The 22966-nt window shown below is 43.0% G+C and overlaps 1 protein-coding gene across 8 annotated transcripts in view; it reads left to right on the top strand.

The window, feature by feature from the left end:
- The window catches only part of VPS35L (VPS35 endosomal protein sorting factor like), a 122072-nt gene that overhangs the window by 77666 nt on the left and 21440 nt on the right, over positions 1-22966 (top strand). For all 8 annotated transcript variants that reach the window (XM_036434423.2, XM_036434426.2, XM_036434425.2 and 5 more), the window contains 7 exons: positions 51-131; positions 2367-2429; positions 3609-3694; positions 4718-4798; positions 18438-18501; positions 20694-20792; positions 22767-22844. In XM_036434423.2, the coding sequence (XP_036290316.1) occupies positions 51-131; positions 2367-2429; positions 3609-3694; positions 4718-4798; positions 18438-18501; positions 20694-20792; positions 22767-22844 (552 nt within the window). The remainder of the gene's footprint in view (positions 1-50; positions 132-2366; positions 2430-3608; positions 3695-4717; positions 4799-18437; positions 18502-20693; positions 20793-22766; positions 22845-22966) is intronic.

Here is a 22966-nt window from a genome sequence, read left to right on the forward strand (position 1 = left end):
CAGTGACTGCCCTTCAGTGTCTAATGGGGGTTTCGTTCACTTCCCGTTAGAAAAGAGAGGTGAACACCGTGCTGGCTGACATCATCAAGCACATGACTCCAGATCGCGCCTTTGAAGACTCCTACCCTCAGGTACACATGTGCATTTCCTTTTTCACTGCTGGAGGTTTTCTTATTAGCATGTGGCAAGGGTCACACCAGAAAGTCAGATGATCCTAGCTCTGTCATACCCTGACTGAGTACCCTTTACTCTTGTGCCTCAGTTTTCTCCTCTGCAAAATGAGGACCACCCTCAGTGGTTGTGAGGAATAAGTGAGGTGTGGATGGGTAGCCCAGGAACTCAAGTAAGGTGCTTGTGTTTTTCAGTTAAACTAACTTTTTATTTGGAAATAAAGTGTGTTGTAAAGTTTAAAGAATAGCTCGGAAAAATCCCATGATTCCTTACTCAGATTCTCCAGCTATGAACATATTTGCTTTATGATTATCCTTGTGTGCACACACACTCATATGCATGCAGATCTTCTCTGAATCGTTTGAAGATAAGGTACACACATCTTCCACTTTGCCTCTAAAGCATTCAGTGAGTATTTGATTCCTAAGGACAAGGACATGCTTCTATGTAACCCAGGGTAGCGGGCAGCTTCAGGATATTAACACGGAGGCATCACAGGGCCTACCGCAGGGCCCTGCTCTCCTCGTCACTGGACTCAGTCGTGCCCTGAGAGCAGGTTTTTCTCCTTCTATGTGGGACATAAACAGTATGTCGTGCACGTAGGTCTTGGTGAGGGTTGTAGAGTGAAAGGGTGTGGCTGTGGATGTCAGTCTCAGGCATGGATGAAGAGTGGTGTGTGTGCATTAGAATTTTTGTTGAAGAAATTTTGGTAAGACCTTGAGTGCTAGGGGCCCAATTAATTGAAAACTTGAAGTATCAGTGAATTTAATGTGGCCCATTCCTAAGAGAGACTGGAATTAGACTAGACTATGATTCTGTCCTATTGAACAGCATCCTATAGCAGGGGCCCTGAGGGCAGCTTGCATTCATGACATCCGCCTGTATTGGTCATGAGCCCGTGGACTGAAGTGGCCTTCTCTTACTCCAGGCCAGGAGTAGGGAACATGCCTGGTAAGCCTGGAATATTTCTTGTGCCAGAAAAAAAGGACGCACTAAAAATACTGACAGGGTATAGGGACCTGAAAAGGACCCAGAGCAGCTTGGTAGGGGCCTCTGTGAATTCCCAATTTGAACATCAAAAACATAAGGACAGTGGTGGGTTATAACCACTGACTAAAATAGGGATCCAGCGGACTTTCTGATGATGAATAGGAATAAATAGATGAAGGGAAAGGGGGGTGGGGGTGCCAATTGAGAAATGTGGAAGAAACGGTAGAATTGAAAAAAAATCACCATTTGCAGTCATCACAGTGAGCAGATAGGGATAGGGTGATGGATTAAAGTATTATAGTCCCATCACTGTTCACTTTCCTCCATTTGATAGCAGCGCAGTGGCGGCGGGGGGATGCATGTGTGACTGCACTTAATTTAAGACATTCCTGGGCTAAAGGGTTTGTTGTGGATATGGTTTCAGAAACCGTTTTAACCAGACAGTATTGCAGTTTCTTCATCTTTTGCTTGACTGACCTAAGCTACTTAATTATGAAATAAGACCTTACCTCTTAATATTCTGTTTCTAGAACATGAGTAATTTCCTTTGTGAAGGATTTGTAACCAGGAGCGCTTTCAGTAGAAACAAACTATCTGTCAGTGAGTTTCTCTTAACAGTAATGCGGCAGGCAAGGTTTGTGTTTAACTTAGAGGTGGCTCCTTGGGCCTCTCTTCCTGTAAGGCCCATCAGCAGCTCTGTGTGCACTCAGGTGCAGATGGTTTACCCAATCCCAGGGCCTGAGGCCCACGCCCCGCCCTCCTGGGGGATGTGACCTTTAACTCCTGGCAAATTCAGAATAGTCAGGTTGGGCTGTTTTGTGAATGAAGGTCTATGGGACGCAGCCACATCCGTGGTTTACCTGCTATCCCTGGCTGCCTTCTAGCTATAGAGGTGAGGCTGTGTTTGGTGATGCCTGTGTGGCTACAGAAACTTCTACTCCTCCTGGATAGTCACAGCTGACGTTTGGAGGCTGGAGGGCAGGTACCAGTACCTGAACCATCCCTCTCAGCCCTCACATGGAGCTAACTGCCACCTTGCTCTGCCTGTTCCAGACCAAGACGCTGTTTCCCAAGGCTCAGTCCTTCCAGACGATGGACAGCCCAGGGTGCCCTTCTGGGGGTTGGGATTGCAGGTGAGGCACGGGTGGCCTTTTAAACACACCCACGTTATAGCAAATAAGATGTGTATTTTGTTTTATTTGCAGCTTCAGTCAATAATTAAGAAAGTGATTGCTCATTTCCATGATTTCGCAGTGCTCTTCTCAGTGGTAAGTAACACTCCTTAGTTAGTTATTTGTGGAAATTTGTATCTGAGTCAAAGGTTCTCTTAGTGTTTCAGTCATTTTCCAAGGGGCCCTGGGCCAAAAGAAATCCTTAACGGTTCTCTTCATAAAGTAGCTATGTCTAAACAGCTTAAGTATCGATGTCATCACAGCTCAACCAGCAGCTGAACAACATGATGCGCCTAGACGGACAGAAAATATGATGTAGCTCATCATTCCTTAACCACTGGAATGTGTGCTCCAGAGGCACCCGCTTCCCAAACTGGACATCCTCTTCCGCCGTGACTTCACATGGGGCTTGCTTTCATCACATAGCCTGATGTTGAAACTGAAATAACAGCTGCCTCAATGCCTGACAGCTGAGATTTATTTTGTTTCTCTCAAAAAGTTACAAACTCTGAGACGTCCTGTCAAGTTTGCTGCAGTGCACGGGGCTAGCGCGCCCTGGGCACCTGTGTACCGTGCCGAGGGGAGGAGTCCCCGCTCACGTACACTCACAAGACGGCAAAGTTTTGGTCTTTCCTTTATTTAAAAGTAGAGACAGGATACTGTAGCCACTCTCTGAACAACTCTGAGTCTTTGCTTGCCAATGCCACTGTGAAAAGACTGAAGCCTACCTTTCATTTTAGCACACAGAAAGCTATGGTCACCTAAATGTTGTCCAGCCCTTGCTGGCAGGCTCAGTGGCTACAGTGTATGCCCCTGCACCGAAAGGTTTCTTGGTCTGTCCTCAAAGGTTATTTGGTCTGTCCTCGCCCCCGTGGGGGCTTGTGCTGTGTGCAAGCAATTGATATCAATTGATATGTCTCTCACCCTCCCCCCTCCTTTCTCTCACCTTTTCCCCCTCCCTCCCTTTCACTCTCTAAAAATCAATGGAAAAAATACCCTTGGGTGAAAATTAACAAAAAAATAAAAAGTAAATGTTGCTCAGATGGTGCACCAAAATGTTAACTGGCCCTAGCCTGACCCCTGGGCACAAGGAGGTTGTTTGAACAGCAGTTGTTTCTAACCTCTGGGTCACCTCCTGCATTCGGAGTCCTTGCTGATCTGCCCCAGAGATGAGCAGCTCTTTTGTCTTCAAAGAAGAAAATGACCCATGTATTCCTTTTAATAATGTATATAAATAGCATGGAGGTGTTTTTTTCTTTTTAAATTTTGTTTTAGGAAAAATTTCTGCCATTTCTGGACATGTTCCAAAAAGAGAGTGTGCGGGTGGAGGTTTGCAAATGCATCATGGAACTTTTCATCAAGTAAGTGTGACTTGGTCATTGAAAGCTTCGATTCCTAGTGCCTTTTTGAAACCTGTTGGTAAGAATCAGTGTACATGCCTGAGGAGCAGTGAGAGGGAGACCTCCAAAGGAGCAGTCACGCTGAAGGCTGTGCTTTGTGCTGAAAAAAACAGGACAGGGCCATCACCTGCGTTCACTCAGATGTGCTATTGGAAGGAACAGGCTATTGATGAGCTAACTTAGGAGGAACGTTTTAAAAAAATAAAGTTGTATTTATCAAGGTATCAGAGCTAGAAAGATTTGCATCGTCTCTGGGTAAATTTGTGATCTATTTTCAGTTTAGTTTCATGTTATTAAATCTATTTCCCAAAAATGTGTACTGCTGGTGGTACATGAAATAACTGAAGGTAGTCCATGGAGGAGAGGTTTTCATTTTCGTTTGTGAAGTTGTTTATATTTATTTTAGTGTATGTTAGTTAATATATAACTAGTGCAGTTGGTGATTTTATGTATATTATTTCTAAAATATTAAGTATGCAGAGTTTAGAAAATTGAGATAAATGTTGCTTAAATATATGTTTTAAGCTTTCCTTGTGTTATCTTCCTAAAAGGCTAATTTCTTATGCTTGGAATAAATACACCAACTTTACTTGCATAAGGATTTGTTTGATTAGCTTGTCCTTTTATATTATTTGAAAAACCCAATTAATAAGTGCTCCTGGCAACTAATACAGTTGAAGATTGGTCGTTAGCCACTTCAGGGAGTTTAAGAAACATGATGAAATAAACCCCTTTGCTTGTATTAGGAAGTGTAGCAGTTTGACCAGGATTCTGCAGTTACTAGAGATTACAGTATGTGGTGAAGAGCAAACTTGTATTGAAAGAATTAAGAGAAAATTAGATCATGGCCCCTCAGTGGTGAACTGGGCCATGGTCAGTGCAGTCGGATTCTGGCTGCTTCTCAGTTATGTATAGTTGATGAGAACCTTGCTTTCCTTGTCCTCAGGGGTACAGCTTTCACTACTGTCTTTAATTGTTTCCCAGGCATCAGCACGAGCCCACCAAGGATCCAGTCATTTTGAACGCCCTCCTGCATGTGTGCAAGACCATGCATGATTCCGTGAAGTAAGCTGCCACATCACATAGGCTGGGTCTCAGTGCCACATGGCAGTACATGAGGCGATGGCTGCTGGAAGCTGCCACTGTGAATTCTATGTTATGGGGCTGTTAAGGTTCTTGCCATCGAGGACTTTCCACTCTAGGAGAGCAGTGAGGCTAAGGGTACCTTCCTGAGAAAATGACACACCGTATGTTCTTATAATGGAAATTCAAGTGAGAGAAAAGGCTGGTTTCAGCCAAATGAACTCAAACCCCTGTCTCCAAGAGATCTCTGAGAGTGACAGCTAATACATTAGTGAATTCACTTATTCAGTAATATAGCCTTCACATGTTTTCCTCATTATTAACCAGTTCTTTTTTTTTATTTTATTGATTATGGTATCACATAATTGTCCTCATTCCCTCATTCCCATCCCAGACCCCTCCCCACATATGCCCCCATCCCCTTGTTGTCATGGCCACTGGTTAGGCTTATATACATGCAAACAAGTCCTTTGGTTGGTCTCTCCCCCTACCCTCACCCTCCCCTACCTTCCCTCTGAGGTTTAAGAGTCTGATCGCTGCTTCTCTTTCTCTGGATCTGTTTTTGTTCATCATTTTATGTTGTTCATTATTTCCTCTAGATGTGTGAGATCATGTGATCCAAGAAATACCCTTGTAAGAACTGAAACTGAGACAAGCCATAATAGTTATGCTGAGAAGCAAATGAATCAGTCTGTAGTGAGTTCCTTTCTGGGCCAACAGTCCTTTTGAGTCCCAATTTCAATGTCAAACAGTTCCTTATGTGTACATGTTAGCCATGATATATCAGATCTGGTTGGTGGACAAATGGTGGTGATGCAGGTCCGACTGTCTCTGGTTTGGTCCTGGGCATCCTTCAGCAACACGCAGCTGCTGTCTGCTGGTATTGTGAGGGGTTGTCAGCGTCTTCCATCTCTGAATTGTTTCTCTTCTGTTTTCATGGCTGGAGCACTTCTGTCTATTCCTCTCTGTTACAAGAATCCAGATGGTCTCGGAGCTGTTTTCTGAAAATATACAAACATTCTCGACCAAAAGTTAATAAAGGGATATTTTCTATAAATTTGACTTGGGATCCTTTTTCATTTTTATATTTTTTTTTCCTCCAAATGATTTTCCTCTGGCTTGTTTGACACCATGTGTGTATTTTCATGGGTATCTTTCTGTTAGCATTTCTAATTAAGGTTAATTTTCTAAAGTACAAATTTTTTAGATGTAACTTACTTGCAGGATATTATTCCTTACATGATATTCTTCCACTGTCACCCCCTTTTTTAATTCAAATAATAGGCTTTTGGAAATTTTATAATGTAGTCTTTTTTTTTTTTTTTTTTTTTTTTTTTTTTTTTTAAATTTATTTATTTATTTATTTTTACATATTTTAATGATTTTTTTTGCCCCCTCCCTCCCTCCCCCATATCCCCTCCCTCCCCATAGTTTTATGTCCATTGGTTGTACTTATATGCATGTATACAAGTCCTTCGGTTGATCTGTTATCTCCCCCAGATCCTCCTCCCCTCCCCGCTGTAATTTGACAATCTGCTTGTTGCTTTACTGTCTCTATATCTATCTTTTGGTTCATCAGTTTATAATGCTCTTTATTATCCACAAATGAGTGAGGTCATGTGGTGTTATAATGTAGTCTTGATAGCTTTTACATTTTAATTATTTGGGATAAACTATGACTGCTTTAAGTTCATTACATTTTACTCAATTTTACCATGAGACGCTCTGCCAATAAGAATTTTTGTTAACACATTAGGAACAGTTTTTGTGTACAGTACAATCAGTTTTTCTAGAATATTCATTTATTTCCATTAGCCAGTTTAATTTCCTCTAGGAAATTGTCTACTATTCAACTGTCAAACTCAATACTCTTAACAACAGTCTTATTTCCCATGTGTGTATTAGTGGAAATGATTATTTGCCTTCTTGAGAAGGGCCTGAGCATTCCTGCTACTAGGCTGGACTTGGATATTAAAAACCCACTTGCCCACACCGTGAGTACAAGACCTCTCAAACAAGTCTTGTTGCAGTGAGAGGGCAGCTGCTGTCAGCCAAATCTCTGTCTGTTACCTGGGTCCCAATTTTAGCTGTGCATGGGAAGCGAAGCAGCCCTGGGGGTAGGAGACCTCCCTCAGCATGGGAGAAGGTTCAGGCGCCAAATTGCGGGGGGGAGTGGGTAAGAGTCTGTGCCCCACCTCTGTTGACCCCAAGTTCTCTCCTGATGGCCCCTCTGCGACTGTGCCTGTCTTAGGTTGTTCCTTCCCTAAGGAATCTTTCCCGTCTGGCTAACCAGCCATCCTCCGGGGGCAAGCAGGGGGATGTGAGGTTTAGTTCTGTCTCCTTGGTAGCCTATGCCCCTATAGGCCCCATGCCCAGCACCTGCCTCGGGAACCCCTCACCAGCTGGCGAGGCTCGGGTACTGATCTCATATTTTGGAGAACCCATGTTTCTTCTCCAGAGAGGGCCCAGCTCACCCCACTGGGTGAGAGACAGATCCATGGTACTAGCCACCATGATGCTTCAGCCTCGGCATGAACTGAAAGCTCAGGCAACAGCTGTGGGCACCTGGACCACGAGAAGAGGGTCTCTCTTAGCCAAAAGGTTGCAAGAGGGGCTAATAATAGAATGCTCAACTGCCTTCCCATGGGGCTCTCTACACAGTAGAAGGGATTAAATCCTTTTATGTCCTTTTTAAATTGCTGCCAGACATTCAAAGGATTGGTTTGTAAGTTTGTTTGGGATAATTGTACAATATGCTGTTGTAATTCTAAAAAAAAAAAAAAAAAAAAAAAAAAGATTTTTATTGATACCCCAGGGTGCGAGGTACTATTATAGGTAATGGGTATAACCCAACTCTGGGAAAAATTTTAATGACCTTGTAGAATAATATCATGTAAGGATATTTGTTCTAGGCCATGGCAATTCCATTTTAAACTGGCTGTCAATTTCTTTTTGTATAAACAAGATCTTCGTTACATTTTCTGCACCTCTCCCAGGAGGAAGTAGTGATGGTCCCTTCCTTTGGTGTACTCACAAGCCAGAAACCTCTCTTTAAATTTACACACAAAGGAGCAGTGGTTTGATTTTGTGTCATATAGGTGGGATGCTGGGTGGTGACCCCTGTATAATTATACTTCCTTGTCTCACCCGTGGTCCTCCTGGATGACCAAGGTGTTTGGTATCAGTGACTACTTTGGGTGGGGGAATTAACCCACATAATGGCTCCCACCCGTGAAGGATTAGGAACATAAGTCCAGAAATACTTACCCAATAGCCCCAGATTATATTACCATACAGCTGCTGACTGCTAACATGACAGTAAAGGCGTTCTCAGGTGTTCTTGGGGTTCTGGTTACCTCACACTTTCTTTTTTAAAAAATATTATTAATATTATCATTTTTTACATATGTGTTCTTATCTCCTCCCCCCCCCCCCCATATCCTCTACCCTCCACTCATACTCCACCCCTCTGTTATCTGTGGCCATTGATGAGGCCCATATGTATGCACACAAGTCCCTTGGTTGATTTCTCCCCCTTACTCCTAGCGAGCCCCTCCTTCCCTGAGGTTTGAGGTTCTGACCAACATTACTCAGTCTCTGGGTCTGTTCTTGTTCATCAGTCTATGCCGTTCATTATATTCCACAAATGAGTGAGATCACGTGATGTTTATCTTTCTCTGCCTGGCTTATTTCACTTAGTATAATGCTCTCCATCTCCATCTATGTTGTTGCAAATGGTAGGAACTCCTTTTTTACCATAGTATAATATTCCATTGAGTAGATGTACCACAGTTTTTTAATCCACTCATCTGCTGATGGGCATTTAGGCTGTTTCCAAATCTTAGCTATGGTGAATTGTGCTGCTATGAACATAGGTGTCCATATATCCTTTCTGATTCGTGTTTCTAGTTTTTTTGGGTATATTACTATAAGTGGGATTGTTGGGTCAAATGGGAGTTCCATTTTTAGTTTTTTAAGGAAACTCCATACTGTTCTCCACAGTGGCTACACCAGTCTGCATTCTCTCCAGCAGTATAAAAGAGTTCCTTTTTCTCCCCATCCTCGCCAACACTTTTTGTTTGTTGATTTATTGATGATGGCAATTCTGACCAGTGTAAGAGGTACTGCATTGTTGTTTTGATTTGCATCCCTCTGATGATTAATGACTCGGAGCAGGTTTTCATATTTCTGACTCTTGGCCTTCCTTCTGTCTTCTTTTGAAAAGCATCTGTTTAGATCAGTTGCCCATTTTTTGATTGGGTTATTTATCTTCTTTTTGTTAAGTTGTATGAATTTTCTGTAAATGTTGGAGATTAAACCCTTATTGTTGATATCAATGGCAAATATGTTCTCCTATGCAGTGGGGTTTCTTGTTTTATTGATGGTTTCCTTCGCTGTGCAAAAGCTTTTGATGTGGTCCCATTTGGTTATTTTCTCTTTAGCTTCCATTGCGCTTAGAGCAGTATCAATGAGGAAGTTCTTTCAGCATATGTCTGAGATTTTCCTGCCTGTGGATTTCTCTAGTATTTTTATGGCTTCCAGTCTTATGTTTAAGTCGTGTATCCACTTTGAGTTTATTTTTGTGTATGGTGTAAGTTGAAGGTCTAGTTTCATTTTTTGCATGTTTCTGTCCAATTTTCCCAGCACCATTTGAAGAGATTGTCTTGACTCCATTGTATGTTAATGCCTCTTTTGTCAAATATTAATTGAGCATGGTGGTTAGGGTCGATATCTGGATTCTCTATTCTATTCCATTGGTCTGTATGTCTGTTCTTGTGCCAGTACCAAGCTGTTTTGAGAACAGTGGCCTTGTAATACAGCTTGAAATCTGGTATTGAGATCCCTCCTACTTATTCTTCCTTCTCCAGATTGCTGTGGCTATTCGGGGTCTTTTTTTATTCCAGATAAATTTTTGGAGTGTTCTTTTTAGGTCTGTGAAATATGCTGTTGATATTTTAATGGGGAGTGCTTTAATCTATAGATTGCTTTGGGTAGTATGGACATTTTAATGATATTGATTCTACCAATCCATGAACATGGTATGTTCTTCCATCTGTTTACATCTTCCTCTATCTCTTTTTTTCAGTGTCTTATAGTTCTCCACATATAGGTCTTTTACCTCCTTAGTTAAGTTTATTCCTAGGTATCTTAATTTTTTTGGTGCTATGATAAATGGGATTGCTTTTTTAGTCTCTCTTTCTGTAAGTTCATTATGGGTGTATAGAAATGCCATAGACCTCTTACACTGGTCAGAATTGCTATCATCAATAAATCAACAAACAAAAAGTGTTGGCGAGGATGTGGAGAAAAAGGAACTCTTTTATACTTCTGGTGGGAATGCAGACTGGTGTAGCCACTGTGGAGAACAGTATGGAGAAATCTATGGTAGTATCCTACTACCTTGCAGAATTCATTTACTAAATCTAATAATTTTTTGATGGAGTCTTTTGGGATTTCTACATACAGTATCATGTCATCTGCAAATAAGGACAGTTTTAGTTCTTTTCCAATTTGGATGCCTTTTATTTCTTTCTGTCTGATCACTATGGCTAGTACTTTCAGCACTATGTTGAACAGGAGAGGTGAGAGTGGGCATCCCTGTCATGTTCCTGTTCTTAGAGGAAATGGCTTTAGTTTTTGCCCATTGAGTATGATGTTGGCTGTGGGTTTGTCATATATGGCTTTTATTATGTTAAGGTATTATCCTTCTATTCTCACCTTGCAGAGAGTTTTTATCAAGAAAGGGTGTTGGATTTTGTCAAATTCTTTTTCTGCATCAATTGATAAGACTATATGTTTTTTATCTCTTAATCTGTTTATGTGATGTATCACGTCTATTGATTTGCGAATATTGTGTCATCTTTGCATCTCCGTGATAAATCCTATTTGGTAGTGATGTATGATCTTTCTGATGTACTGCTCTATCTGATTTGCTAGAATTTTGGCATCTATATTCATGAGGGATAGTAGCCTGTAATTCTCTTTCATTGTAATTCTCTGGTTTTGGTATTAGAGTGATGCTGGCTTCATAGAAGGAGCGTGGAAGTGTTCCTTCCTCCTGAATTTTCTGGAATATCTGAGGAGGATCGATTTTAGTTCTTCCTTGAATGTTTTGTAAAATTCCCCTGTGAAGCTGTCTGGGGCTTTTGTTTGCTGGAAGCTTTTTAATGACTGCTTCAATTCTCCCATAGTTATCAGCCCATTGAGATTTTTAGACTCTTCCTAAAGAAGTTTTGGAAGGTTGTATCTTTCTAGGAATGTGTCTATTTCCTCCAGGTTGTCTAGTTTGATGGAATAGAGTTGTTCATAATATTTTTTAACAATCCTTTATATTTCTCTAGGGTCTGTTGTTATTTCATCTCTTTCATTTCTCATTTTATTTGAGTCCTCTCTCTTTGCTTCTTGGTGAGCCTGGCCAAAGGTTCATCAATCTTGTATATCCTTTCAAAGAACCAGCTCTTAGTTTTATTGATCTTTTGTATTGTGTTTTTTTTCCCCCCTTTGGTCTCTATGTCATTCATTTCTGCTTTGATCTTTATTATTTCCTTCCTTCTGCTCACTGTGAGCTTTTCTTATTGCTCCCTTTCTAATTATTTGAGTTGTTGAATTAGATGTTTTATTATCATTTTTTCTTATTTTTTGAGGTAAGCCTGTTGAGCTATACACTTCCCTTTCATGATTGCTTTCATTATATCCCATAGGATTTGCAATGTTGTGTTATTATTGTCATTAATCTCCATGATGTTTTTAATTCCTTCTTTGATCTCATTGATAACCCAATCATTGTTTAGGAGCATGCTATTCAGCTTCCATGTGTTTAAATTTTTTTAATGTTTTCATTGTAGTTTATTTCTAATATTATGCCATTGTGTTCTGAGAAAATGCTTGATATGATTTCAGTCTTTTTGAATTTGGGGAGACTTTGCTTATTATTCAATAATGTGGTCTATTTTTGAGAATGCTCCATGAGCACTTGAGAAGAACGTATATTCTGTGGCTTTGGGGTGAAATTCTCTGAAGATGTCAGTTAGGTCCATTTGGTGTAGTATGTCATTTAAAATTGCTGTTTGTTTGCTGATTTTTTTGTCCAGAGGATTTATTCATGGATGTCAGTAGTGTATTAAAGTCCCCTAATATGATTGTATTGATGTCGATCTCTCCCTTGATAGCTTCCGTGAGATTTTTAATGTATTTGGGTGCTCCTGTATTGGGTGCATATATGTTTACCAGACTTATATCATCTTGCTGAATTGCTCCCTTTAGTATTACATAGTGGCCTTTCTTATCTCTTGTCTTTATTTTGAGGTTTATTTTATCTGATATAAGTATGGCAACCCCAGCTTTTTTCTTATTTCTGATTGCCTGAAAAATGTTTTTCCATCCCTACACTTTCAGTCTGTGTGAATCCTTTGCTCTAAGGTGGGTCTGTTGTAGACAGCAAATACGTGGGTCATGTTTTCTTATCCATTCAGCTACTCTATGTCTTTTGTTTCGTGCAAGTAATCCATTTACATTTAATGTTACTATTGATTAAGTACATAGTTTTCCTTAGTGTTTGTGTTTTTTCTTGCCTTTCTCTTTCTTCTATGTACAGCAGTCCCATTAGCATTTCTTGCATTACTGGTTTGATAGTGATGAATTCTCTTAGCCCTTTTTTGTCTGTGAAGCTTCTGATCTCACCTTCAATTTTGAATGATAGCCTGGCTGGGTATAGTATTCTTGGATTCAGTCCTTTGTTTTGCATTACTTTGTATATTTCATTCCATTCCCTTCTGGCCTGGTGTGTTTCTGTTGAGAAATCAGTTGCTATTCTAATTGGAGATCACTTGTATGTGACTTTCTGTCTCTCTCTTGCTGCCTTTAAGATTCTTGCTTTGTCGTTGATGTTTGTGAATTTAATTATGATTTGTCTTGGTGTCGGTCTTTTGGGGTTCAACTTGTTTGGGACTCTCTGTACTTCTTGGACTTGGATAGATTTTTTTTCTTGCCAATATCAGGGAAGTTTTCTGTCATTTCTTCCAGGAGGTTCTCTATTCCTTCTCTTCCTCTCCTTCTTTTATCCCTATTATTCTAGTGTTGTTTCGTTTTGTGTTGTCCCACAGCTCCCTTAGGCTCTCCTCTTGCTTTTTAAGTCTTCTTTCCAGTTGCTGCTGTGTTTGTGTGTTTTTTCTACCTTGTCTTCTACTTCGCTAATGCATTCTTCGGTCTCTTCTAGTCTACATTTAAGCCTTCCACTGTGTTTTTTATTGCAGCTATGTAATTCTTCATCTCCTCTTGATTTTTTTTTTCATGTTGGTGATATTCTCGGTCAGCTCCTTATAGGTCTCATTGAGTTGTGTGCATTTGTCCTCCAGCCATTTAAACATCCTTATAACCTTGCTGAAACCGGTTTGGCTCAGTGGATAGAGCGTTGCCCTGCAGACTGAAAGGTCCTGGGTTTGATTCCGGTCAAGGGCATGTACCTTGGTTGCGGGCACATCCCCAGTGGGGGGTGTGCAAGAGGCAGCTGGTCGATGTTTCTCTCTCATTGATGTTTCTAACTCTCTATCCCTTTCAATTCCTCTCTGTGTAAAATCAATAAAAAATATATTTTAAAAAATAAATAAATAAACATCCTTATAACCATTACTCTGAATTTTGTCTCTGATAAGTTGCTAACTTCGAATTCATTTAGCTCACTTTCTAGTGACTCCTCTTTTCCTTTCCTTTGGGAATTGCCTTTTTGTCTTCCCATGTTTTCCTGTGGTGTTTTAATTGTAGATCCAATTGCCTTGCTGCCCAGGTTCCTTTGGGGATTGTGCTTCTGGTGTACTCTCTCAGTTTTCCTGGGCTTGTTAATTTAATATAGCTCCCTTCTCAAGCTATTTGGGTTCAACTGATGTAGGTCTGTAAACTTGGGAGGGACAACTGTGGTGTCTACAAGTCAGCTGATGTGGGGGGGATTTTTAAAATTTTTTTGCTGTCTTGCACCCTTAATTGTAATCATGCGTGCCCAGCAGGGACTGGCAGTGGTCCCCAGGAACCGTCTGTTGGAGTGTTGGGACTCAGGGGACCTGCTATTTGGAAAGGTGTGTCTGAGGTGCCCAGAGATATGCAGTCGTGGGATAGGCAGACCCAGCTTTTGCTCTTGCACTGTGGTGAATAGGTGCTTACTCCCAGTGGCAGTTCACTGTAAAACCCACGTTAGTTTGCCACGTTAGTTTGCCTGTGAGGTGCACTAAAGGACTCTGAAGGGCCCTAGCAGTGTAGTCGCGCAGTTGAGATGCCTGTGGGTCAGTATCTAGGCTAAGTGAATTCAAAGCTTCTACTGCTGGATGGGTGTGCGCCTCCTGCTTGTTCAAGATCACACCCAAGGCAAGCTCACAGTGTCTTACAGAGGTCTGCTGGAACCTCGCCTTTGCAGTGGCCTATCCGCGGATACGCACTCTCAGGGCGCTGAGATCCGATGCACACCTAAGGGTCCCAGCACAGCAGTTGAGCAGCTGGGCTAGTCTCCAGGAAGAGGGTGTTCAGAATTTACACCAGGGGGCCGCATGTCCCCATTTGTACAGAATCCACTCTTGGGTGCTCTTGGTGTCTTCTGCGCACTGCCCCAGGAGAAACGTGCGACCCCGGAGTGGGCTGTCCTATTGTCTATGGCGTTGGGTAACGTTTGCAAACGTGCATGGGAGTGCGCGAGCGCCCCAGGATAGGTGCACAATCCTGGGGTGGGGTGCTTTTGCTTGTCTCTGGAGTTGGGTTGTATACGGGCAGTGCAGGCGCAAGCACGCGGATGCACGAATCCAGGATTTTGCTGTTGGGGAGGGGGAGCTGTACTTACAGCTGCTGCGAACGGCGTATCTTTGGATGTGAAGGTCCAAGAGTGTGCAGCTGGGGTAGCAGGATAATGGCTGGGGTGGGCACTGGGTCGCGGGGCAGTTCCAAGGCCTGTCTGGTTGGTGGTGTTGATGGGTTTCTAAAAAAGGCCATTCTCCACTTCAATATGGCGTGGGCTCCGTGCTGGAATCCTGCTGTCTGGGGAGTGCCCACAGCATGGTAGTCTCTCCTTATTAAGGAGATGCTTTCTGCCAGCTCCTGCTGCCCCTGTGTGATTTAACTTTCCCTCACTCACACGCATCCCACGCCCTTCCACACACACTCCTTTCATACTCTCATTCACTTCCCCTCTCTCAGCTCCATCCTGACAGCCGCCATCTTTCTCTCCACCTCTTATTAACCAGTTCTTTTAAAACACCTGCAAGTGTTCATCCTTCTTACATAAAGGAAGATATTTGTTCAATATATTTGAGGCTGAGACCTACCTACTGACCTTACCTTTGGGTCAAAGGCCAAATGATCACTCCTTTGCTTTGTAGCCTGCTCCCCACCCCATATTTCTATTTGACTACAGTAAGGCAATTCCTGCTTATCACTGAAATTTTATATAGTTCTCAAAGAATTTTTAAACAAGCAACTTGATTTATTGGAATATGTTACAAGCAGTGAGAAAATTGTTTTTAGAACTCAACCATCAATAAGAGGAATTGTACTTCTTGTTTTTCCTCTAAAGATTTTCAGAATCTTTATTTTCATGACTTTGTGCTTTCAACTTCATAGGTAGTTATAAAAATAAAAATATCAACACTTTTAATAATAAATGGAACCATTAGATTTTAGTTGAACAAAAAATAGAAATAAAGACACAGAAAACATCCAGAAAGGCACTTGTGTTAGTAGTAGGATATGCCCTTTTGGCTTAAATAAAATAGGTTGATTTCTCTCTTGATAAAAGTATGAGACCAACAGGTGGAGGTATGCTGTTGGTCTTAAAATTTTTTTGCTGTCTTGCACCCTTAATTGTAATCATGCGTGCCCAGCAGGGACTGGCTGTTGGTCTTAAAATTTTTTTTAGAACATCATCCAGGAACCCAGGCTCCTTCTGTTGTATTGCTCTGCCATCACTCTTCTGGTGGAAGTTGGCTTACCTTGACTATGTCCATGCTGCATTCTGCAGGCTGTAGGCAGCAGCTTTCTTTTAGGGCAAAACTTAGAAGGCTCTTCAATGGACACAGATACTGGGGTGGTGGGGGCTTGCCTGAGGTGGGAATGGCTAGGGGGCTGTCTATTGGGGAAAAAGGAGACATACACTGAGTGGCCAGATTATGATGATCTTTAAACACATAATAATCTGGCCACTCAGTGTATATCTTATACTAGAGGCCTGGTGCACGAAATTTGTGCACGGGTGGGGGTGTCCCTTAGCCCAGCCTGCACCCTCTCCAATCTGGGACCCCTTGAGGGATGTTAAACTGCCCTCTCATAATCCAGGACTGCTGGCTCCCAACTGCTCACCTGCCTACCTTCCTGATTGCCCCTAACTGCTTCTGCCTGCCAGCCTAATAACCTCCTAACCACTCCTCTGCCAGACTGATAGATGTCTAACTGCTCCCCTACCAGCCTGTTTGCCCCCAACTTCCCTCCTCTGTTGGCCTGGCCATCCCTAACTGCCCTCCCCTATATAGTTGATTGTCCCCAACTGCCCTTCCTTGTAGGCCTGGTCCTTCTCAACTACTCTCCCTTGCAGGCCTGGTCCCTCCAACTGCCCTCCCCTGCTGGCCGTCTAGTGGTGGTCATCTTGTGTCCACGTGGGGGCAGGATCTTTGACCACATGGGTGTGGCCATCTTGTGTGGTAGAGTGATTGATGGTCAATCTGCATTTTACTCTTTTATTAGATAGGATAGAGGCCTGGTGCACAGGTGGGGGCCAGCTGGTTTGCCCTAAAGGGTGTCCCAGATCTGGGTGGGGGTTCCCTTGGGGTGTGGGGCAGCCTGGGCAAGGGGCCTGTAGTGGTTTGCAGGCCAGCCATGCCCCTTGACGACCCAAGCGAGGCCCTGTTATCTGGAATGTATTTCCTTCTACAATTGAAACTTTGTAGCCTGGAGCGGAGCCAAGCCCCATGCTCACTCCATTTCTGTTTGGTTTTATGTATCTTCTATAATTGAAACTTTGTGTCCTTGAGTGGAGGCCTAGGCTAGCCAGGGTGTGTGGAAAGCTTGGCTTTCTCTATTGCCAGAGAAATCCCAAGTCTCTCAACCGTTCTCTGTGGCTGCAGCCATCTTCGTTGTGGTTAATTTGCATACTCACTCTGATTGGCTGCTGGCCGTGGCTTGAGTGGATTGATAGTTAATTTGCATATTACTCTTTTATTAGATAGGATAATAAAAGACTAATATGCAAATTGTCCCCTCGACCAGTAGTTCAACCAGCAGGCAGACCAGCCAACCATTCATGTCTCCTCCCCCTGGCCAGGCTGGCCGGACCCCACCCATGCAAAAATTCATTTATCAGGCCTCTAATACACACACACACACACACACACACACACACACACACACACACTGAGTAGACAGATTATTATGCGTTCAGAGATCATAATAATCTGGCCTCTTAGTGTATGTAAAACTGTAGACTAGGGGTGTCGAACTCAATCAGAGAAGGGGCCAAAATCTAAAATCCAGCCTAAATCGCGGGCCGAATGGTTTACTGAACAGTCATAAACTGTCATTGTGATGGAAACGCAGCGGAGTGCAGTGATGACAGTGCGGTGCGGGCCACATTGCAAGGCCTGGTGGGACGGATTTGGCCCGCGGGCCTTGTGTTTGACACATGTGCTGTAGACAATGAAAACAAAACAAAACTTGGAAGGCTCTTAATTGCTTGCATTCACATCCCATTGGCTAGAACTGTCACATGGCCATACTTAGCTGCAGAGGAGACTGGGAAATGTAGTCTAGGAGAAGGAAGGAGACTTGGTGTATTGGAGGTGTTTTGCAGTTTTTGTCAATAGTTATCTTTCCTAGAGCAAATCAATAAGCAAAACTCTTGTTTTCTGTTTTCTCTGGGCTCTTTTTTCAGAATAAATCAGGGCCCTATTTATAATCTTTCCACAATGGTTCTCAACCAACCTTCCTAATGCTGCGACCCTTTAATACAGTTCCTCATGTTGTGGTGACCCCCAATCATAAAATTAGTTTTGTTGCTACTGCATAACTAATTTTGCTACTGTTTTGAATCGTTATGTAAATATCTTTGTTTTCTGATGTCGTTCGACCCCCAAGTTGAGAACTGCTGCTTTACAAGTACAGTCTAAGCTATGAATCCTTGGCATTTTCTTATACATATATTTTTGTTCAATTTGTTAATAGAAGAAACTGAGTTCTGTGATTTACTTTAAGATCCATCCCCAAAATAAGACATATTGACAGATGGAGAGAGAAATAGATGTTATATGATAAAGTAAATATTATAAAATGATAATGGTAAGATCTTGATTGGTGGGTATATGGGTATTCATTGTAAAATTCTTTTCAACTTTTCTGCCTAGTTTGAAATTTTTTATTATGTTGAACAAAAGTTCTCTGAATTAGATTTGAAATGGAACCTTTTGCTCCATTTCTGCCCAAATTCCAAAGAAGAAAAAGTTACCACTAATGAATGAATTTTAAGAACAGTAACTTTGAGATGTGAAACACTTGTAAATCTAGAAAATGTTGTTACCTGTTAAATTGCTCAGTTCCTATATATTTTTCTTTGGAAGCTCATTTATCACCCAGTGTTAATTCTGTACCTTGTTGATTTCAGCGCCCTCACTCTGGAGGATGAGAAGAGAACGCTGGCCTGTCTGATTAATGGGTTTGTAAAGATGGTAGGTTTTGAGGATGGACTCAGCAGGCTTGGAAAGGGATGTCATTGTTTCTCTGTACTTGGGTGGATGAGTTAGCATGTTCCCTGATGCTTCTCGTTCTTATTGAGATAAGATAAGATAAGGCTAGAAAACAGATTCCATTGGCCAGGCTCCTGGGATAGAGAGCACCAGGACAAACTGGCCTCAGGGAAAGTCCTGGGAAGAAAGAGGGGGGCTTACTGGCTCATGTGACAATGGTTCTGGAAAGAACCCAGCAAAGGAGCTGCTGGAGGTGGGACCTTTGTGTCTCCGGTCTAGCTCTGCTCCGGGGCCCTCCTAGGCAGGCTCGCTCCGCATGAGAGCCCAGAAGGAAGAGTCCCAGCAGCTTCGTAGGATTGAGTCTGTTGGATCGATGTGGGCCCATTCCAGACAAATGGCTGTGGGGAGAGCAAAGACGACCGGCCAGGCCGGGACGCTCGCACAGCCGGGCAGCCCACTTCCATGGCCAGGAGGCTCCCTGCACTCCTGCTGTCTGCCAGGGGACAGTGAAACGTGGCTGTGCACACGTGCGCCTCTCCCTTCACTTGTTACCTGCAGCGTGGACAGCTCTCCCCAGGCCTCGGTGTTTCATTAATCCCACAGTTCTGTAGTCGGATGGGCCTGAGCTGCTCTGGGGGCAGGGTGGGGGCTCAGTTCTGGCTGAGTGCCTCACTTCTCCGAGTGACCGCTTTCTTCCCCTTCTCCCATCACTCAGCCACCATTTTACCTGGTGGGGCAGACACAGGGCTGCAGAGCCTAAAGGGTGCAGGTTCAGGAAGGGCAGTGAGTTGCAGGACGGCCCTTCGTAAAGTGGGGAAAGCGACTCCATGTCTGGGAGGAAGAGTCCCCAGGGACCCTGAAATGCCGAGCAGACTGGGAGTTACTGCAGCTTTCTCTGGGAGCATCCACTGTGCATCCTTGCCAAAACAGTCCTGCCTTTGTTCTCACTGCGCAGAGCTGACACCAGTGTCCTGGCTTAACAGGCATTTGAGAACAAGGCCAAGATGGGAATAAGTAGGTCACCTTGAATTAACTGAGGAAATGTGACTCATCCAGCAGCAGGGCCAGCTGAGCTATCCGCCAAACGCTGTAGGTAAAAGACCAATTTGGATCAAGTGCAGGCCATGTTAGGAAATGTATCTATGGCTTTGAGCCCTTGATTTATATGTCGGTCATATGGTCTTTATCTTTTTATGGCTTTGTGTGAAAGCCGCTGAGTTATAATGGAAAAGAATATGAGGAAATAAGATGTGAAACCTAGCTACAGTGGAAATAGTAAAGTTAAACTGGACCAGAATTATTGCTGTAGCAGTCAGTTTGTCCTACTAGCCAGCTAGTCATCAGTTTGGAGAAATGGAGAAGAAGGGATTTATAATGGGGGAGAAACCTCTGTCTGGGGCTCTGGCAACAGCGGCCACTGAGATTAGGAACCGCGTCTGGGAGCGGGAATCCTGGCCAACAGCACAGGCCTCCTTCGTGCTCGAAAAGGCACAGCTGATGGAGCTCCAGTGCTTCCTCCCCAGTTCTCCTTCTATCCAGGGATATTCTTTTTATATTTTGAGATTCTGTGTTTTATTGTTTGTTTTTGTTAATCTCACCTGAGGATATTTTTTTCCATTAGAGTGAGTGGAAAGAAAGGTTTGGGGGGGAGGGGGGAGAGAGAGAGAGAGAGAGAGAGAGAGAGAGAGAGAGAGAGAGAGAGAGAGAGAGAGAGAGAGAGGGAGAGAGAGAGAGAGAGACATTGATGTGAGGGAGACATATCGACTGGTTGCCTCCTGGACTCACCCAGACGAGGGGAAGGGAATGAACCTGCAACCTAGTACATGTCTTTAGGAATCAAACCTGCAACCCTTCAGTGCATAGGCCAATGCTCTGTCCACGGAGGTTCCATTTCATACCCTTCAGCCTTTCTGTGTTCTGCTCCAGTGCCCATGTAATGGTGATGAGGTGGCAGTAGTAACATCTCAGCAACATGCTGAAGGGGGCATTATAGTCTGGTCAGAGTATATCCCAGTGCGTGTATGTGCGCGCGCGCGCACCTGCTTGCATGCCCTTCCCACCTAGTCACTGGTGGCTCATCATCTCAGCATCACCCAGCTCCCGTCTCCCTTTCCCCTCCCCACCCCTCCCAAGCTCAGGCAAAGCCTGTTCAGCCTCTCTTTCTTTGATTCTAGGTATCCTTTGGTCGTGATTTCGAGCAGCAGCTAAGTTTCTATGTCGAGGCCAGGTCGATGTTTTGCAATCTGGAACCTGTTCTTGTGCAGTTGATTCATGTAAGGCTTTCCGTTCATTCATTCTCAGCAAATGTTTATTGGTCATTACACACCAGAGCCATTGAACCTGGACTCCCCTGGTTCTGAGATGTGGCAGGCTTTTCTCAAAGGTTGATGCAATCTAGAACTTACTGAAATCTTTAAGTGGTTTTATTGACTCCTTTTCTCTGAAATGTGTTTATTCTCGTTCCTGCGTGCTAGCAGCAGAGGCATGAGGACTGGCTGTGGTCGAGGGACACTGACCCTGGCCTTGCTGCCTCACCGGAATGCTCACTTCCTTGGGACACGACCTTTTCGTGGTGCTCAATTCAAAAGAAATCAATGTCATCTCTGTTTATTCAGCAGTTAGGCTCAGACAACTTAATTATTTATGCCCTAACAACTTGATAGCCTTTTAAAACAATAGTAGATGTAAATTAAAAATATGTTTATTTTTATGCATTCTTCATTGACCATAATTCCTTTCTGATGAAGTGTGACTGCACAGCCTTTCAAACCCGAGTTGGGGGGACACACTACCTTTATTTTCTCTTCCATGTTGCCTTTCCCACATTGAGTTTTGCTTAGAACTTGAGTTTATCACACCCCAGCTGTGAAAAGATGCAGCCTCAGGGTAAGGAATTGACTCTGGGCTGCCTCTCTCTGGGGCTTTGCCCAGTGCTCAATAATTGTTGTTTTCCTGGAAGAAAAAAGGGGGGGGGGGGAGGTTTCCCTGTGAGATTTCACATTTGGGAACCTAGGTCCAAACTTTTCCCATCTGGAAAAATTCCCTAAGGCTCTTTAGTCGCCTCACATGAATTTCAAGAGGAGCAGCTATATTATGTGTGATTGCTGGGTGCCAGGCTGTGGAGCATTACTAAGCTTAACACCTGAATGTGGAGACTTTGTGACAGGAGGGAACTACCCACCTCACCGCTGAGGGTTCAATGAGGCAATGAGTGCACAGCTCTTCGGCAGCACCTGGCTGTAGTCCGCAATGCTGTGGCTCATCATTATCTCGCTTATGGGCGTTGCTAGTATGGCGTAGCTGAATTGCATGGTTATGCTCAGATTTGGAAATATCAGATCTTTAAGATCTTAAGCTTCGTGTATGGATTTCCAGAAATGGAGTAGTGAACCCTAGCTGTTCATTAAGCCAGAAAGTGGTCATTTATATTGCAGAGGATAGGCATGGCTAACTCAGTGAGAGCCTTCATTCTACTTCATGGCTACCACGGGCCAAATAAATAAGGGGTAAGTGTATGTGGCGCAAAAAAGCAAAGGCTTCGGTTTTTATAGAAACGTAGGTTTATTTCAGTAGAGACATGCTGAATACAAAGGGCTGAAATAAATGAGTCATTAGCATAAGGTAATAGAACACTTTAATAAAAATTAACATTTTTTTTAACATTAACTTACCAGTCATTGATTAACTGCACAAATTAATAAGTGTAACGTAAATAAACCTGTTTTTCTTGTTATCTGAAATCAAAATATTTTCTGTTGCGCACACTAACCAAGTCAGTACAAGACTGACGACATGCCATTTGGCTGCTAAAATATTCGCTTTAGTATTAGTGGAGAGAAATGGTGTGTCTATGCATAAGACACATAAGGGAAATGAATGCAACTCAATTATAGTAACCAGTCGTTAGTGAACGTTATAGTTCGTTATTAACAATTATGTATAACAGGATGTTGTAAAAATTAAGTTACGAAACTTTTATTAAAATGTTCCTTAGATACCATTATATTGGCTGGGCTGCATGGGGCATGAGTTTGACATGCTTGGTATACCCCCTGGAGATGTTTGCACAACCCAGATGGAGTCTACCTGATGACCCATCTGGCACTTCAGGGTTCAGGGCTAATCAGTCTTGGTCCCACGTGGTTGATTCTCACTGAACTGACTGCAGTTCATGTTCGGATGTCTGTGGAAGATCTGAGTCAGCCTTTATTCATTCCCATTTCTGTTTTACTCATTAACAAACCCAGAGTGTGAGCCGGTTAGCAATGGAAACAAGAAAAGTGATGAAGGGGAATCATTCCAGAAAAACTGCTGCCTTTGTCCGGGTATGTTCTGAAGAAGAGACCCACAGACTGAACTCGGTGGGCTGTGCATTTCCCAAATTAATTTTCCTTACATGTCTATGGGCCGGCCAGTGTCTGAATGTTTCTGAAAGCAATGGTCAGTG

This window comes from Pipistrellus kuhlii, unplaced genomic scaffold (genome assembly GCF_014108245.1).
Source record: "Pipistrellus kuhlii isolate mPipKuh1 unplaced genomic scaffold, mPipKuh1.p scaffold_m20_p_122, whole genome shotgun sequence".
Taxonomy (NCBI): domain Eukaryota; kingdom Metazoa; phylum Chordata; class Mammalia; order Chiroptera; family Vespertilionidae; genus Pipistrellus; species Pipistrellus kuhlii.